The 17,288-nt window shown below is 51.2% G+C and overlaps 2 protein-coding genes across 30 annotated transcripts in view; one reads left to right on the plus strand and one right to left on the minus strand.

The window, feature by feature from the left end:
* Positions 1-4,110: 4,110 nt before the first annotated feature.
* ZNF488 (zinc finger protein 488) overlaps positions 4,111-17,288 on the minus strand; it is a 176,330-nt gene continuing 163,152 nt past the window's right edge. For all 29 annotated transcript variants that reach the window (XM_057734040.1, XM_057734041.1, XM_057734069.1 and 26 more), the window contains one exon: positions 4,111-10,539. The gene's annotated coding sequence lies outside the window, so the exon portion shown is untranslated. The remainder of the gene's footprint in view (positions 10,540-17,288) is intronic.
* Positions 6,565-16,280, plus strand: RBP3 (retinol binding protein 3). Its single transcript, XM_057736957.1, has 4 exons — positions 6,565-9,612; positions 12,112-12,302; positions 14,159-14,301; positions 15,802-16,280. The coding sequence occupies exons 1-4, from the start codon at positions 6,565-6,567 to the stop codon at positions 16,278-16,280; spliced, it is 3,861 nt and encodes a 1,286-aa protein (XP_057592940.1).

Genomic DNA, 17,288 nt, shown 5'->3' on the forward strand with positions numbered 1-17,288 from the left:
TACTGATGCCTGTTAATTATTGGGGTTCAGACATAAGCAGACATATCTGATGAACCTCGGAGAAAGACATGCAAGAAGAACAGCTAAGTCATAAGGGAAAGTGAGGTCAGCATCTGGAGGGCAGGCCCTGCTCAACAGCAATGTACCAATGACCCCAGACACAGGGTGAGGCCACCCCAGGCACGACATGCTGTACAGAGAGGACTATGGGTAAACTAGGCCAAAGAGCACCATTGGGAGGGAAAGCTGGTAGAATTATAGCATGAGGGGTGCTAGTTCCCTGGTCTTCCAGAAAAGAGCTGGCACAAGAAAAGGAAATCCTTCCCTTAGTGGCTGGAGAGAGAGAGACAGAAAGAGAAAGAGAGAGAGAGAAATGAACAGGAGAGAGCAGGAGGCAGCCCTCCTGGAGAGCTGATGCTCAAGGGACATCAGAGGTTGAGGACAACTGAGCCCAGTGGCCTGAGCAGAGCCGCAGGCCCTCCAGGGTCTGCCCCCCAACCTGTTCCAAGGCCTCGAGGTGGACCCACTCTTAGATTTCCAAGGCTGTGTTCTATTCACCTTTCCCACCCCTCCCATCCTATCCTGTGTCATCCCGTCTCAACCTGTGGATTCCAACGGGATGGGGGATGGTGTTCTGGGGTCAGGCTTCACATCAGCATCCAGCAGACTATCTGCCCTGGAGTTACAGAGACACGGCATTGCTGGAGTTACTAAAGCCTTAGGGGATCTAGGTCCTGCTCATGTCCCCACCCCCACCTCCCACAAGTCCATGTCTGGGGTTATGACACAAGAGAGGAACCAAAGCCCAGGTAAGTGTGTTCAGAATTTTCAGAGGATGGCAGTGTCCTCCCTTTCTTCAGCCAATTCACTGCTCCTCAGCTCTGTTATCTTGGGCAAGTTCTGTAACCTCCCCAAGCTCCAGCTTCCTCACCCGTAAAACAGGAGGAAGGATGCTTTAGGAGAAATCACCTTAGAAGGAGGATGAGAATAAGACTTATGAATGAAGGCATCACCTGTGAACAAATACTTATTGCACAAGACCTTGCATACTTGGGAGAGCAGGAAACCTACTTGACCCTTATTTACCATTCTTATGGTTTACCTCTCTGGTAAAAATGACTGCTTAGGCATAAATTCTCTCAAGATTTAATTTAAAATAAATCTCATTTACTTCTAAAAAGCGTGCATTCCCAGAACCTTTTTAGGCCCTACACTCCTGTGCTTTGTCTTTAGGTTGGTTCTGGCCACAACTTACTCTCTTTGTCTGTAAATTTGAATTTCTGCCCTCACTGCGCAAAAGATGTTTGATGCAGGGAAGAGGCTAGACAGTCACGTGCTTCAGAGAGGCTCCCCCTGCAGAGAAATCATGTGGGTGATATTCCCACTGCTGTTAGGACCTTGGTCACTACTCTGAGTCCCCAACACACATCAGAGCTGATCCCAGTTCAAAACCCCCACCCCCACCCCACCCCACCCCACCGTGCACCGCCCCACGGGGCTCATTGCCTGGCACACAGCGCCCCCTGGAAGTGGCAGTAGGAGCTGTACCCACAGTTAACTCTAGTTCCCTTCCGCTTTCACATCAGGCAAATGATGTAATTTGGGGGCTCTGAGCACGTCTTGTGTGAACACTTTCATATGTGAGTAATTAACAGCTGAAATGATCTTTATTCTGGGACTTCTGTTATTGTTTTCCTTTCATGGCACAAAACTGTGACCATGCTTTGTTGGGAAGAAATAAACAGAAATAAGAAATAAACAGAAATAAGAAATAAACAGAAATAAGAAATAAACAGAACCAGCCCTCCTTTCTTGCCTAGAGCAGTACTCCTTAGCTCTTCAAATAATTAATATCAATTCTACATGAACTGTCCCATAAAATAAAAAAATTAAGGAATAGGAAGAGAAAAAAATGCTTTCCAATTGATTTTATGAGGTCAGCACTACCTTGAAACCAAAGCTGAAAGAAAAGACTACATATGGGTATCCCTCATGAGCGTGCAAAAATCCTCAAAAAACACACCAGTAAATCGAATCCAACAACATATAATAGGATAATACATCATGACCAAGAAAGATTTATCCCACAAATGCAAGACTGGTTAAAAATTAGAAAACCAATCTATGTAATCAACTGTGTTAACAAACTAAAGAAGAAAACACATGATCATCTCAATAGATGCATTTCACAATATTCAACATCTGTTCATGTTTTTTTTTTTAATTCTTAAATGCTAGGAGTATAAGAGAATTTTCTTAAACTGATAAAGAGCATCTACCAAACAAAACAAAACAAAACAAAAACAAAATTTAGATATTTCAAGTTTGGAAAACATTTAGATCTTAAAATGTTAAACATGCATCCTTGTCCCAGTGAAAATAAAACTATGCATCCACACAGAAACTTATACTCGAATATTCACAGGAGGTTTATTTGTAATAGTTACACTCGGGAAGCAAATTGTAGGTGTATAACATGCAAGTGGATAATAAATTGTAGTATATCTATACAATGGAATACTACTCAGCAATAAAACAAGTGAACTAATGGTACACTCAACAGCATAGGTGGATCTCCAAGTCATCATGCTAAGTAAAAGAAGACATACAGAATACAGTACACGTGGCCAAATTCCTTTTATACAAAATTCTAGAAAATGAAAAGTAAGGTATGGTGATGACAGAAAGCAGATCAGCGTTTGTCTGGAGATGGAGACGCAAGGGGGATGGATAACAAAGGGGCATGAGGAAAATTTGAGGGTGAGGACAAGATACATTACCTTGATTGTGGTGGTAACTTCATGGGTGTATACACATGTCAAAATTCACCAAATTGTACACTTCAAAGATGGCAGTTTATTGTATGTCAACCGTACATCAAGTTGTGTAAAAAAAAAAAAAGAAAAAATACACATTTATTATATAATTTAAAAGTTATTGCCAAACATAATAAAGAAAAAAACAAGTGCACAGCCCTTTGATTCAGCAAGCCCCGGTTTGGGAATTTATTCTACACAAGCAAGAAACACTTGTCCTTATCACAGTATTGTTTATAGAAGCAAAACCAGAAACAATTTAAAATATCTTTCACTAGGGAAATGTATCAGTAAATTGTCCAGGACTATTATGCAGCCATTAAAAGAATAAACTTTACGAATATGCTTCAACTTGGAAGGTGGTTGCTGCTATATGCTTAAGTGAGTAAAAAAATGCAAATTATCCTGTGTACTATTAAGAGATGACACTAGGTAGGTGGATGGATGGATTAGCACCATAGATAGACAGATCCATGGGTGAATGGACAGATAGATCTACTACATACGTGCTTCCACATATGCATACAGAGAAAAATGGGGACAGCTACACATTAAATGGTTATTATTGGCTGGATTAGAAAGGCTTTGGGAGAAGATTATTTATACATTTATGAGTTATTTAACTTGTGAATATGAGTATGTTTTACTGTTATTTTTAGAAAAGTAAAAAGAAAAAGGATTGCAATAAAATAAAGATAAGATTCAACTTGCTTTGTAATACATCCCAAAATATGTTGACTTGAGGGTTAGAGAGGGGACCAGAGAGACAGAGGTGAGATAAAGAAAGGGTAATAAAATGTCAGTGGTAGAATCTTGGTGCATAGGTCATGGATATTTGCTGTGCCACTTGAAAATGACCAAATGAACACTGAGGGGAAAACTAACATAAAACAATAGGTAAGTAGGTAGGTAGGTAGATGAATGGATAAATAACCAGACAGACAAGGCCTCTGACCACTGCAGAAAGTGCATCCATGATGTAGCAGGAGATTCACTTTTTCTGGGATTGTCTAGGCTCCAGGTGTGCTCCATTTGACTCCTAGCAGCATACTTTCTGTGTCATTGTCCCCCTTTCAATCTGCCTGGAGTATGCCCTGGAGTGAACCCTGGGTCTGGGCATTTCTCAGTGTACAGACTCTCAAGATACACAGAAGCCCGTGGAAGGTTCAGGTCCTCAGAAGCACTTGGTACCCCAGAGTGCCTAAGACAACCCCTCCTCTTAGGTTATCTCTCGCCAACCCCACAGGGCAGTTCTGATCACAGGCCGTCTGCCACTCATCAGCTCCTCCTTCTTCCTTATACCTGCTGACACTGTCACAACAATACTGTAAGGCTCTTCTCTTTATCTTGTTTTCCTTTTGAGGAAGCCAAGGCACAGAGCAGTCATGTCACGTAATTTGGGTCTGTACTTTAGAAAGAAGTAGGATTTGGGGGTGGCTCCTGAGCCAGTACTCTTAACACCTCTGCCCACATGGCTGCTTGTACAAGTGCAGGAGAAGCAGGGGCTTCTGACAGCATCCCAACTCCAAACTCAACCCTCAAGGTCACAATGGGACCCTCTGTAGCCCCTGGGCTGGCAGCTGGCAGAGGCTTAATGGAAGCTCCTCCTGGCTCCCACGATGGAACTTGCCCAGAACCTTAGACAGCTGCCACCTGCTTATACCCATCTCATCTGGGGGCCAGGACATCCCTTCTTCCTAGAGAGTCTGGGGAACTCTGGGGACAGAATTTTCTTCCCCTGACCTCAGGCCACACCCACAGGAGAACACATTACCTCCCCTTGCAGGCACTAACTCGGGCATCTCAGGGACTTGAAACAGACCCTGGTTCTGTTTCTGTGTCCTCCCTGAGGCTCTGGGCCATCCACACACATCAAAGCCCCACACCAGGTCCAGGCATCCCATCAAGAGACTGCATTTTAATGAGTCCAGGGGAAACACTTTTCCCAAAGAGATACTTATCCGTGCTCATCTTCACCCCCACATTTCCTGGTCCAGAGGCTCTGCCTGGGCTCAAATGATGATGGAAAAGTGCCCTCAGAGGATGAGGCTGACATACTCTGAGTTGTGATTCCCCAAGCGGAGGTGGAGCGGAGGGCTCAGCCTTCCCAGTGGGGACTAAGGAGGCCTTATTATTATAATAAATCAGTCTCACTTGATTGGCTGCAAACGGTGGAGTGATGTGACCATATGTCACTTGGGCATTAAACAAATCCTAATGAGCTAAGAATATGTTTGTTTTAGCTAATTGACCTCTTTGGCCTTCATCAACCATTTGGTAAACATCCTCAGTTAATGATTTCCAGAGAGCGGATTGTGGCTCTCGAGTGTGCTGAGAAGGCCCCCCGGCCCCAAGACCACCTCCTCTGGCTGCCGGCTGAGGCACACGTGTGCGCCTGCGTGCTGCTGCCCGGTCCAGGAGGGTGCACTGGCGGTAACAGGGCGAAGGGAAGAGAGTGGAGCCGGGCTGTTCTCCCAGCGCGCGTCCCTGGCTATATGACCACACTCTGAGCCATAGTTATCTCGTCTGTTAAGTGAGGGAAAAGCCCACCCCGAGAAGGATGGGGAGACAAAGCAGGGGTTCTAGGGTCTAGGCTCCATGGTAGGTACTTTTGGAAATCTGCAGCAAATCAATCACAAGCTGGACCCACATCACTTCTGTGTGAAGGAGCAGGAGTCCAGCAGTTCACTGGGGACTGATGATCTGGACACCTGTGGGACCTGGACCACAGGGACCCAAGTCCTCCAACACAGTTGTCCTTGCAAGCAGTGGGCCATGGGCTGAGCCCTCAACCAGCGAGGGTCTTCTTTAGCCAGGATAATGGATGCTTGTTGGATCTCAGAGCTAACTTCGTCTGCCCTGGAATCACCAATCCCATTCATCATGCCCCACGATGAAGTTCAGACATTTCATTTCTATCATCTGAAAGCTGTCAGGGGGAATCACTTCAGTTCCCAGGATGCATTAGCAAGATAAGGGAATAAACTTCAAGCCGTGAAGTAGATGGAGACTCAGATTCAATCTCGGCACGGGCTGAGTGACTGTGGTCCCACAGGCTTCTTCTGCCTGCCCTCATATCCTCCCAGCTAGGATGGTAGTCTTCCATTAGCTACTAAACTCTGTTTCTTCAGCCACAAAACAGAGAGAATATCTAACATGGAGAACTTATCAGTAATTGAGTGCTTCCTTCTTGCCTCATGCTGTCAAGTGCCCTGCACATGTTTTCTCACTTCATCTACACAATAAGTAAGACACTTCCCTAAGGCCAAGAGTAGAAGGTGGCTGAACCATGCTCCCACGTTCTCCCTAATTCCAGAGGTGTGGGTCACCCAGTGCAGTGGGGAAATGTTATCTACTTGCAGGTTAATAACTCTATTCTGCAAGGTGAAGACTGTCAGCCCTGTAAAGCGTGGAGCACAGTGCCTGGCATGTGGCAGGAACTCAGACAGTAGTTACGTTAGTCTACCAGAGATGGCTCAGCAAGGTGAGACCCCCACACAGCTTCTGGGTCAAACCCACTTCCGCTCCCTTCTCCCCAGTCCCCAGGGCTGACGCGCTTGAATTAGACAGGATTAAAAGCTTACTGGAGCTGGAAGCTGCACCCCAACTCCCGTGCTGAGCCCCAGACCTTCTGTCCACTGGCTGAGAAGGGCGCGGGAGAAAGGCAGCCGCACAGGGCAGTGCTGGCGCCTTGTGCACGGTGTCAAGAGAGCTTTCGTGCAGCAGCCAGCCCTCCCTCTGGATCCCCATGTGGAGAAAATGGGTCCTGCTGCTGCCCACGCTGCTCTGCAGCCTGGCTGGCCCCACACACATGTTCCAGCCGAGCCTGGTGCTGGACATGGCCAAGGTCCTCTTGGATAACTACTGCTTCCCAGAGAACCTGATGGGGATGCAGGAAGCCATCGAGCAGGCCATCAAGAGTCGTGAGATCCTGGCCATCTCAGACCCTCAGACTCTGGCCCATGTGCTGACAGCTGGCGTGCAGAGCTCCTTGAACGACCCTCGCCTGGTCATCTCCTATGAACCCAGCACCCTCGAGGCTCCCCGACAAGCCCCAGCACTCAAGAACCTCACGCTAGAGGAACTCATTGCAGGTCTGCAGAACGGCCTCCACCATGAGGTTCTGGAAGGCAACGTGGGCTACCTGCGGGTGGACGACATCCCAGGCCAGGAGGTAATGAGCAAGCTGAGGAGCTTCCTGGTGGCCAACGTCTGGAGGAAGCTCATGGGCACCTCTGCATTGGTGCTGGACCTCCGCCACTGCACTGGGGGACGCATTTCTGGCATCCCCTATGTCATCTCCTACCTGCACCCAGGGAACACGGTCCTGCATGTGGACACCATCTATGACCGCCCCTCCAATACGACCACTGAGATCTGGACCCTGCCTGAAGTCCTGGGAGAGAACTACAGTGCCGATAAGGATGTGGTGGTCCTCACCAGCAGCCGCACAGGGGGCGTGGCCGAGAACATCGCTTACATCCTCAAACAGATGCGCAGGGCCATCGTGGTGGGCGAGAGGACGGCTGGGGGGGCCCTGGACCTCCAGAAGCTGAGGATAGGCCAGTCTGACTTCTTTCTCACTGTGCCTGTGTCCAGGTCCCTGGGGCCCCTGGGCGAGGGCAGCCAGACGTGGGAGGGCAGCGGGGTGCTGCCTTGTGTGGGGACACCAGCCGAGCAGGCCCTGGAGAAAGCCCTGGCCATCCTCACGCTGCGCCGTGCACTGCCGGGAGTCATCCAGCGCCTGCAGGAGGCCCTGAAGGAATACTACACCCTGGTGGACCGCGTGCCCGCCCTGCTGCACCACCTGGCCAACATGGACCTGTCCTCGGTGGTCTCCGAGGAAGATCTGGTCACTAAGCTCAATGCCGGCCTGCAGGCCGTGTCCGAGGACCCCAGGCTCCTGGTGCAGGTGGTCAAGTCCAAAGGAACCTCTTATGGGCCCGAGGATGAAGCTGAAGAACCCCCGGAGGTGGAGCCAGAAGTGCCCGAGGACGAGGCTGCCCGGCTGGCCCTGGTGGACTCTGTGTTCCAGGTGTCCGTACTGCCGGGCAACGTGGGCTACCTGCGCTTCGACAGGTTTGCTGATGCCTCAGTGATAGGGCCGCTGGCCCCCTACATCCTGCGCCAGGTGTGGGAGCCCCTGCAGGACACGGAGCACCTCATCATGGACTTGCGGCAGAACCCTGGGGGGCCGTCTTCTGCTGTGCCCTTGCTGCTCTCCTACTTCCAGGGCCCCGACTCTGGCCCCGTGCACCTCTTCACCACCTACGACCGGCGCACCAATGTCACACAGGAGCACTTCAGCCAGACGGAGCTGCTGGGCCAGCCATACGGCACCCAGCGTGGAGTGTACCTGCTCACCAGCCACCGCACCGCCACGGCGGCCGAGGAGCTGGCCTTCCTCATGCAGTCGCTGGGCTGGGCCACACTGGTGGGCGAGATCACAGCGGGTAGCCTGCTGCACACACACACGGTGCCCCTGCTGGAGACTCCCAAGGGCGGCCTGGTGCTCACCGTGCCCGTGCTCACCTTCATCGACAACCACGGTGAGTGCTGGCTGGGGGGTGGCGTGGTCCCCGATGCCATCGTGCTGGCCGAGGAAGCCCTGGACAGAGCCCAGGAGGTGCTGGAGTTCCACCAAAGCCTTGGGGAGTTGGTGGAGGGCACGGGGCACCTGCTGGAGGCCCACTATGCTCGGCCAGAGGTCGTGGGGCAGACAGGTGCCCTGCTGAGAGCCAAGCTGGCCCAGGGGGCCTACCGCACAGCAGTGGACCTGGAGTCGCTGGCCTCCCAGCTCACAGCAGACCTGCAGGAGATGTCTGGGGACCACCGGCTGCTGGTGTTCCACAGCCCTGGGGAGATGGTGGCCGAAGAGGTGCCCCCACCACCTCCCCTCGTCCCCTCCCCGGAGGAGCTCTCCTATCTCATCGAGGCCGTGTTTAAGACAGAGGTGCTGCCAGGCCGGCTGGGCTACCTGCGTTTTGACGCTATGGCCGAGCTGGAGACGGTAAAGGCCATCGGGCCGCAGCTGGTGCAGCTGGTGTGGCAGAAGCTGGTAGACACAGCTGCACTGGTGGTCGACCTGCGCTACAACCCCGGCAGCTACTCCACGGCCGTGCCACTGCTCTGTTCCTACTTCTTCGAGGCGGAGCCCCGCCAGCACCTCTACTCCGTCTTTGACAGGGCCACGTCGAGGGTCACAGAGGTGTGGACTCTGCCCCAGGTGGCAGGCCAGCGCTACGGCTCCCAGAAGGACCTCTATGTCCTGGTGAGCCACACCAGCGGGTCGGCGGCTGAGGCTTTCGCTCACACCATGCAGGACCTGAAGCGCGCCACCATCATTGGGGAGCCCACAGCCGGAGGGGCGCTCTCCGTGGGCGTCTACCAGGTGGGCAGCAGCCCCTTATATGCCTCCATGCCCACACAGATGGCCCTGAGTGCCAGCACCGGTGAGGCCTGGGACCTGGCTGGGGTGGAGCCGGACATCACCGTGCCCATGAGCGTGGCCCTCTCCACAGCCCGGGACATAGTGGCCCTGCGCGCCAAGGTGCCCACTGTGCTGCAGACAGCTGGGAAGCTCGTAGCAGATAACTACGCCTCCCCCGAGCTGGGAGCCAAGATGGCAGCCAAACTGAGCCGTCTGCAGAGCCGCTATGCCAGGGTGACCTCAGAAGCCGCCCTGGCCGAGATGCTGGAGGCTGACCTGCAGATGCTGTCCGGGGACCCACACCTGAAGACAGCCCATATCCCTGAGGATGCCAAGGACCGCATTCCTGGGATTGTGCCCATGCAGGTGAGTTACAAGGGAGACTTGGTCCAACACAGTCCCGGGAGGGAGTCAACCAACTGTCCGCACATCCAGGGCTCTGTGCAGGGTGCAAGGCAACGGTTTCCAGACATGTTTCCATGTTAAGTTTTCCACCAGTCACATCTTTTCCTCTCTCTCATCCTGTCCTCCACTCTCCATGCCCATGAGGTCCCTGAGCATCTCTGTAGAACATTAGTACCCACAGGAGCTCAGTTTGAAAAATGCCAGTATAGAAGAAGCTTCACTCTTGGCTGGGTGGAAGGCAAGGGTTTATAGGACTTCTCATTGTCGGTGCTGGAGAAAGAGGTGGATAAGTCACATGAGGTTCCCGTGGTTTCCTGCTCTGGAAGTGCGGGGTTTGTGTCCATCCACATCGCCTGCCTGCCTCAGGGAGCTATAGTTTGTGTGAATGAGTCAGGGGTATGAAGACAGGGAATCCATCCAGCACAGGTCCTGGCCTCAGTTGCCTTGGAGCTAGAGCATGGGGCCTGGGGACAGGTCCAGGAGTCCCCATGCACAGCCAGACAACCCCTGCAGTGAGGCTGCCTTGGTTAGGCACCAACTGCCTTCTCCTCCCCTTCCCCAATGCCAAGTACTGTCCCTCAAAGGAGTTGCGCTGGGTGGGTGTGCACCCTGATATGACGGCCAGCTGAATGGGAACTTCTGCGCAAGGCTGTGTGGTCAAAATATTTGAAGCCAGTGCTGCAGGTCTGGGGCAACTGAACAGGTAAATCAAGGCTAAGGAGTTTTGCTGCAGGATAGATGAGGGAAAAATTCTCCTGATCAGGGGCCGAAGTACGCCGCAGGACTCACCAAGTACTCCCATCAGCAAAGAGCTCCAACAAAAGCAGCTTTACATTGTACAGCAGAAACTGGCACAACCTTGTAAAGCAATTATACTCCAATAAAGATCTGAAAAAAATAGAAAAGCAGCTTTACAACACCTCTGCATGGCGTTTATCATCTACGATTCCACTGCATAGTCACAACAAGTGGGCAGGGTAGCATTTCTTCTCGTTGCCTTGAAGGCAGGACCTGAGACAGGGGCTTGGGTGCAGGCAGTTGATATGGGAGGTGGTCCCTGAAGCAGGAGTGAGGGAGCAGGGAGAGTGGGATAGGTAGGTGCATTATTGAGGCTGCTGCTTCTGAAGATTGCAACAGCACCCTGACAAGTGTGGGGAATGCATCCCAGAGCTGTGCCTCTGCAGATGGAACCCAGCAGCTCCCACTCTCCGTTAGCTGAAGGTCTCCCAAGGACATGAACTCTCTCAGGCTCTGGGGATTGGAGAAGGTCCTGAAGTAGAGAGTAAAGAGACAAGGGTATGCTAGAGGCAGGGCCCTGTCAGCCCAGGCCAAGCTGTGGCTGAAATCAGAGGAGGGCTGTGGGCACCGAAAGCATCTGCTGCTGAATTGTTACCCCATTTCACAAAAGGGGGAACTGAGGCCCGGAGGGGTACAGAGGAGAGTGGCCCGTGGCTAAAGAGCTTGTGACTGAGGTCAGCACGAGGCCTGGAGGCCGAGCGTCCTAGTCAGCAGGGGTGCTCCTGGCTTGGCGTCACCTGGTATGGATTCATATTCTGGCTCTTCCACTTACTGACTGTGTGACCGTGGGCAAGTTATTTAATCACTCCACGCTTCAGGATTTTTTTCAGGGAAAAGATGGAGATAATAGTGTCCTCTCTACAGTAACCACTACAACATGCTCAGCACAGAGCCAGATCCCTGGTAAAGACTCGGGAGCCCAGTAGTTCATGTCTTCCCTTCCTGCCTCAGGGAGGGAGAGGATGATGAGCTAGAGACAAAAAGTGTCTGGGGAGCTCAGGAGTCAGAGTGGAGAGCATGCCTGGGCCTTTCAGCTCTGATGCCAGGGTGAGGGGGTGGCACCCATGGGCATTCCCTGTAAGGGGGCTGCTGACCACTTATAGGGTTCACATCCCAGGCCCACCACCCATATAACCTCCCGGATACCACCAGGAAAGGCCCTGGCACCTACTACCTCCTTAGGAAATGTTAGCTCCCTTCCCGTGGCTTCAGTATTTCTCATGATATAAAGGAACCCCTTGGCACCTGCTTCCATGTCTGAGCTTTCACTATATCTGGCAGAAATGACAGGGAGTGGATGCTGGGCACTGTACGGCAGGAGGCAGGGCACCACGGCTATGGGATACTTTGACCTGGACTTTCCTCTTTTTTTTTTTTCCTTTAGATAGCAATTTTTTTGGGGGGGGGGGTACACCAAGTTCAATCATCTGTTTTTATACACATATCCCCGTATTCCCTCCCTCCCTCAACTCCCCCCGCCGTCCCTCGAGTCCCCCCCACCCTCCCCATCACAGTCCTGGACTTTCCTCTTTAGCAGAGCTAATTGTCCATTTAAGTACTATGATCAATAATGAAATAAAGATACTCAGAACCTTAAAAAAATTTTTTTGAGCTTCCAAATCTCTCCTCTCCTAACATGGAGCCGACTCCCCACTCTTTCAGATCCCTTCCCCTGAAGGCTTTGAAGACCTGATCAAGTTTTCCTTCCACACTAACGTGCTCGAGGGCAACGTTGGCTACTTGAGGTTCGACATGTTTGGGGACTGTGAGCTGCTCACCCAGGTCTCTGAGCTGCTGGTGGAGCACGTCTGGAAGAAGATTGTACACACGGACGCCCTGATTGTTGACATGAGGTCAGTGGGCTAGGGCAGCTGCTGGAAGACAGTCAAAGCCATGAGTCTAGTAGGGAAGAAAGGACCCTGGGACACAGGACGGGACCCAAGTAGAACAGCCTGCGTGGCTCTCAGGGCTCTGGCCAGCTAGACTGGGGGTTCTGGTTTAATTAGCCAGGTGGGGCCCATCACTGGTGGTTTTTTTAAGCTCAGATGGCCTAGGCTGAGGATCACTGGGCTAATCCAGTGGTCCCCAAACTTACCTAGTCACAGGAATCAGTGAGGAGAGAGGGAAAGTGTGACCTTAAAAACACTGATTCCAGGGCCTTTCCCAGCCCTGCTGAATGAAAAGCCCCAGAAGTGAGGCCCAGCGATCTGTATATTTAATAGGCGTCACCCAGGTGCCTCTGATGATCAGCCCTGCTTTGGACAGTTAGGTTCCCGCCTGTGCTTTTGTCTGACACCTTACAAAATCAGCCCAGGACGGCCCTGGTCCTGAGAACCATAAAGCCAGTGGCCCAGAGAGAATTTGCAATTTAGCTACTATTGTTGCAAAAAGAACTCTTTGCATCACAAAATGATTGTCGGGGGTATGTTTTCAGCTAGATTTCTCATCTGCTTCTGTGAAGGAAGCCTCATACAGGGCGAGTTTCCTTCCTAGAGCTGGGGGAGGGGGCTTGGGTATAAGAATGCCCTTGGGCAGTGGACAGGCTTCTCGGCACTCCCAGGACCACCCGCAGACTTGCCCTAGGCACCTTCCATGGGCACTGAGAGTGGGGGGGGGGGGGGGGGGGGGGGGGCAGCCAGCTCCCCTGGGAATTGTACACTTCCCGCATCCACAGCAGCTGGATTGGCTGAGAGGGAGCTCTGGTTGCTGGCTTGCAATACTCTTGTGATGCTTAGTCATCACTAGGTGGCGCTGGACCCCAGAGGCAGGCTCTCCTCCCTGGAAGATGAACCATCTCCTGGGGCTTGCGTTTGGGTATGCCCAGAACTTAAGCGTGGGGACTCCGGTGGCACCCCTGATGACTTTATTCTTCAAACACTCTATTGGACATCCAAATGACCCTCACGCTAAGTCTCTTTCTGCTTAACTGTGCCGTCCACATTTTTCTAAAGAGGAGACCCAGCCCATGGGTGTGTGTTGCTTAAAGATCCTTCCAAGCCAAGGTTTGGAGGTTCAGATGCTGAAGTCATGGGCCCTGAACCCATCCAGGCCATCCTAGACCATCAACCGGAAGAGCATCCCAATACACTGTCAGCCCAGGATTCCTCCTTTCACAAATAAGGAGACAGGGGCCCAGTGAGGTCACATAGCAGTACAAATTCAAATGGCCTGGAATGATCACAGGCTCCCTCACCCCAGTGCAGTTCCACAACTCTGAGCACTCCACCACACTAAGAGCCATGTTAGGACACCTCAACTAAGATGCCTAGTGGGTTTTGTGAAATTATCAAGCATGAAACTAGGGAAGACAGTGTTCTCAAAATGAGCAGGCAGCATAGGTGCAGGGGAGCAGTCCATGGTCAGTAAGCTGGGGAAATTTATCAACAAGTTCCAGACTTCAGGACTTGTCAGAGCCTTTAATATAACATATGCAATATGTATCAAATAATGTATTAATGTGTGAACAGAAAAGGTGGGTATGTTGTGCAGTATTTTCTAAATGAATTTGACCACAAAGTCTCTTGTTCTCAAGAACCTTGTACTCTGGGAAATGCCAACCAAAGAATTCTGTAGGAAGAGGAACGGGCATCACACTGAGGCTGCCTGGAATTAGAACCCTCCACAGGGCAAAGATTCAGGTGCCCAGACGGGCATGGAGGGCTTGTCTGTGGGCTCCGTCCCTTAGGAGGCAACACTTCACTTCCCTCAGGTTCAACATCGGTGGCCCCACCTCCTCCATCTCCGCCATATGCTCCTACTTTTTCGATGAAGGCCCACCTGTTCTGCTGGACAAAATCTACAACCGGCCCAATGACTCTGTCAGAGAGCTCTGGACCCACACGCAGCTAGAAGGTGCGTGCAGAAGTCTTTTCTTCCTATTATCATTCTAGAAGCTTCTGGGAAATCAAGGAAAGACAGTTTGGCTTCGGGTAAAAGTATGCGTAATTATAGCTAGAATATAAAGCCCCTGTCCTATGCCATGTACTCTGTACATAAGACCTTTAATCTCTGCAAAACATGTACCATTATGCCCACTTTCTAGATGAGAAAAATGAGTCGTAACTAGGTCAAATATCTTGTCTAAGGTCATTCAGCTAATAAGTGATAGCTCCAAAATTGGAGCACTGGTTTTTCTAAAACAAAAACTCTTGCCATGGCAACCATCAGCCTGCAAAACAAATGTAGAGCTAGAAGGATCCCCTACCCGTCACCAAATCCCACAGAGTTTCCAGTGGTTTTCCACCTTACCTGAACTCTCAGCAGCTGCCCAGCACACCTGCCTAAAGAAAGTTCATAACTCTGACGGGGCTTCTGTTACCTGCCCTGGGCCCGGAGGAGTGGCCGGAGGAAGCAGTCCAGGCCCTGCGCTTTACAGAGCCGTGGCTCTCCCAGCCACACCCCAGGTGGATAGCCTCACTCCATCTCCCTTACCTAGCTTGCAAAACCAAGGAAGCCGAGCTCCCATTTGACAAGAGGGGGCTGGGAAACCAACGGGGGCGTGCATCCTCAGATCAGAAAAGCACCTTGCAATTTTCATTTGCACACTTCCTTATCACACGAGAATTTGGGGGGAATTTTCCAAGATATACATTCAATAATATTGCAAAATGTAAATAAAAATCAGGACCAGATGAACTCTCAATTCAAACATACATTCAAGACCAGGAGTTAAAAACAGATCTGCAGATCATGGGGTCCTAGAATTGCGATGTACAATACGGGAGCCACATGCCACACCACACATAGATTGAGATGCGTAAAGTGTTAAGTGCACACGAGATTCTGAAGACTTTTCATGAAAAAAAGGATGTAAAATATCTCAGTAATTTTATTGATGACATTTTGAGAGGAACATATTTTGGATTTATTGAGTTAGATAAAACAGTATTAAAACTCATTTAGTAAATTTCTTTTTACTTGTTTAACGTGGCTTCTAGAAAACTGGAAATGACATATGTGGCTCGCATCCGGGCTCATGTTGCATTTCTAGGGGACATCACTGTCCTAGAGGGTTGTCATCATTAAGTCACAAACTTCCCTCTTCTGAGGGTCCAAAGTGAAGAGAGTCTGGTCAGGTTGGCCCTTTTCCCGTATAACTGAGTCAAGCCTTTTCCCATCACTTGGTGAGAAAAGCTCTCAAGCGTTTGCATGCTCTGCATTCGGCACACATCCTTATCCCCATTTTACAGATGCAGAAACTGAGGCTCAGAAAGGTGGAGTGACTTGCATGACGACACAAGCACACACAACTAAATCCCTGGCCCTACCTTCTGTGAGTCAGGCAGTATGGAGAAGGCAGGTGCCCAGGGTGGGGACTTGACTCCCTATTTTGAAGGGCCTTGTACCTTGCAGGTGAACGCTACGGCTCCAAGAAGAGTATGGTCATTCTGGCCAGCAGTTTGACAGCTGGTGCCGCGGAGGAATTCACCTACATCATGAAGAGGATGGGCCGGGCACTGGTCATTGGGGAGGTGACCAGTGGGGGCTGCCAGCCGCCACAAACCTACCATGTGGACGACACCGACCTGTACCTCACCATCCCCACTGCCCGCTCAGTGGGGGCTGCAGACGGCAGCTCCTGGGAAGGGGTGGGCGTGGTGCCTGACGTGGCTGTCCCTGCAGAAACAGCCCTCGCCAGAGCCAAGGAGATGCTCCAGCACACTCTGCTAAGGGCGAGAAGGAGCCCAGGCCTGCGGGGCCGCCGCAAGGGCCACCGTAGGCAGAGCCAGAAAAGGGTGGGACCTACGGGCAACACCCAAGGGGCACTCAGGCATGAGGTCCTGACTGAGGCCCCCAAAGGGCAGAAAAGGGACCGGCTGCACTCTGGTTAGACTTAGAATCAGAGGTTTCCTTGGAGCTCATATATCTGATCTCTTCCCAATTGCCAGCATCCTCTCTGTTGGAACACCGAGGGAAAGGAAGCTCACCCCCTTCAAAGTCAACTCCCTCCAGGGAAGTGAAGTCCAGATTTATCCCCACCCGTGCTTCTTAATCGCCAACCCCAGGTCCTCCTGTTGTCAACTAGAGCATCTCTGTCCAACCGTGTCATAATGTGAGCCATGGATTCCAGGCACATGTGTCGCTTTACATTTTCTTGTAGACACATTAAAAAAAAAGTATAAAGGAGCAGGTGAAATTAATGTTAATAGTGTACTTTATTTAAGCCACTATATTCACAGTAGTATCATTTCAATGTGTACTCAATATAAAAATTATTATGAATGAGATGCTTTTGCACCAAGTCTTTGAGTTCAGGTATGTGGCCCTCACTTACAGTATGTCTCCACAGGCACACATCACAGCAGCCACCTGCTGCAGGCGGCTCCCCTGTGGGACAGTGCAGACCCAGAGATCAGGAGACCCCACTCCCCCGCCACACTGTCCCCATTCTGTCCTTCCTGCACCTGCATCTTCCCCATTAGAACACCTTTCCCACTCTGCCCTGGGATCATTTCTGTCCCTGCCATGCTATGTATCCTTTGGGGGTGGAAACTGTCCTACTCATCCTTGTCTCCTACTGCCCACCACCTGGCATGGTACCTGACACAGCCAGTGGATACACACTGAACACACATGCCTATCAAGCTGCAAAGCTACATCAGGGGGCAGCCCTCAGACACTTGAAGACAAGTTCAGGTTCACTTAGAATCCTCTCCTCCCTGCTCCAAACCCTCCCAATCCAATTCTACACAGCAAGTCTATCTTTCCTTCATGTTCCTCCCATGACCTTGTTCTCCTGCTTCCGCCAGGGACCCAAAAGTGAACTCTGGTGCCACGCAACATCCTGCCATGTGGCGTTGCTGCCAGAGGGGAGAGTGGCCCTGGGTGGAGGTCTGGGC

This window comes from Hippopotamus amphibius, chromosome 5 (assembly GCF_030028045.1).
Source record: "Hippopotamus amphibius kiboko isolate mHipAmp2 chromosome 5, mHipAmp2.hap2, whole genome shotgun sequence".
Classification (NCBI taxonomy): domain Eukaryota; kingdom Metazoa; phylum Chordata; class Mammalia; order Artiodactyla; family Hippopotamidae; genus Hippopotamus; species Hippopotamus amphibius.

Bases quoted from the DNA above. Each gene is read 5' to 3' on its own strand.
- RBP3 (XM_057736957.1), top strand. From the start codon at position 6,565: ATGTGGAGAAAATGGGTCCTGCTGCTGCCCACGCTGCTCTGCAGCCTG. The intron at 9,613-12,111 runs GTGAGTTACAAG...CCACTCTTTCAG, and splicing joins CTGGGATTGTGCCCATGCAG to ATCCCTTCCCCTGAAGGCTT. The intron at 14,302-15,801 runs GTGCGTGCAGAA...TGTACCTTGCAG, and splicing joins GACCCACACGCAGCTAGAAG to GTGAACGCTACGGCTCCAAG.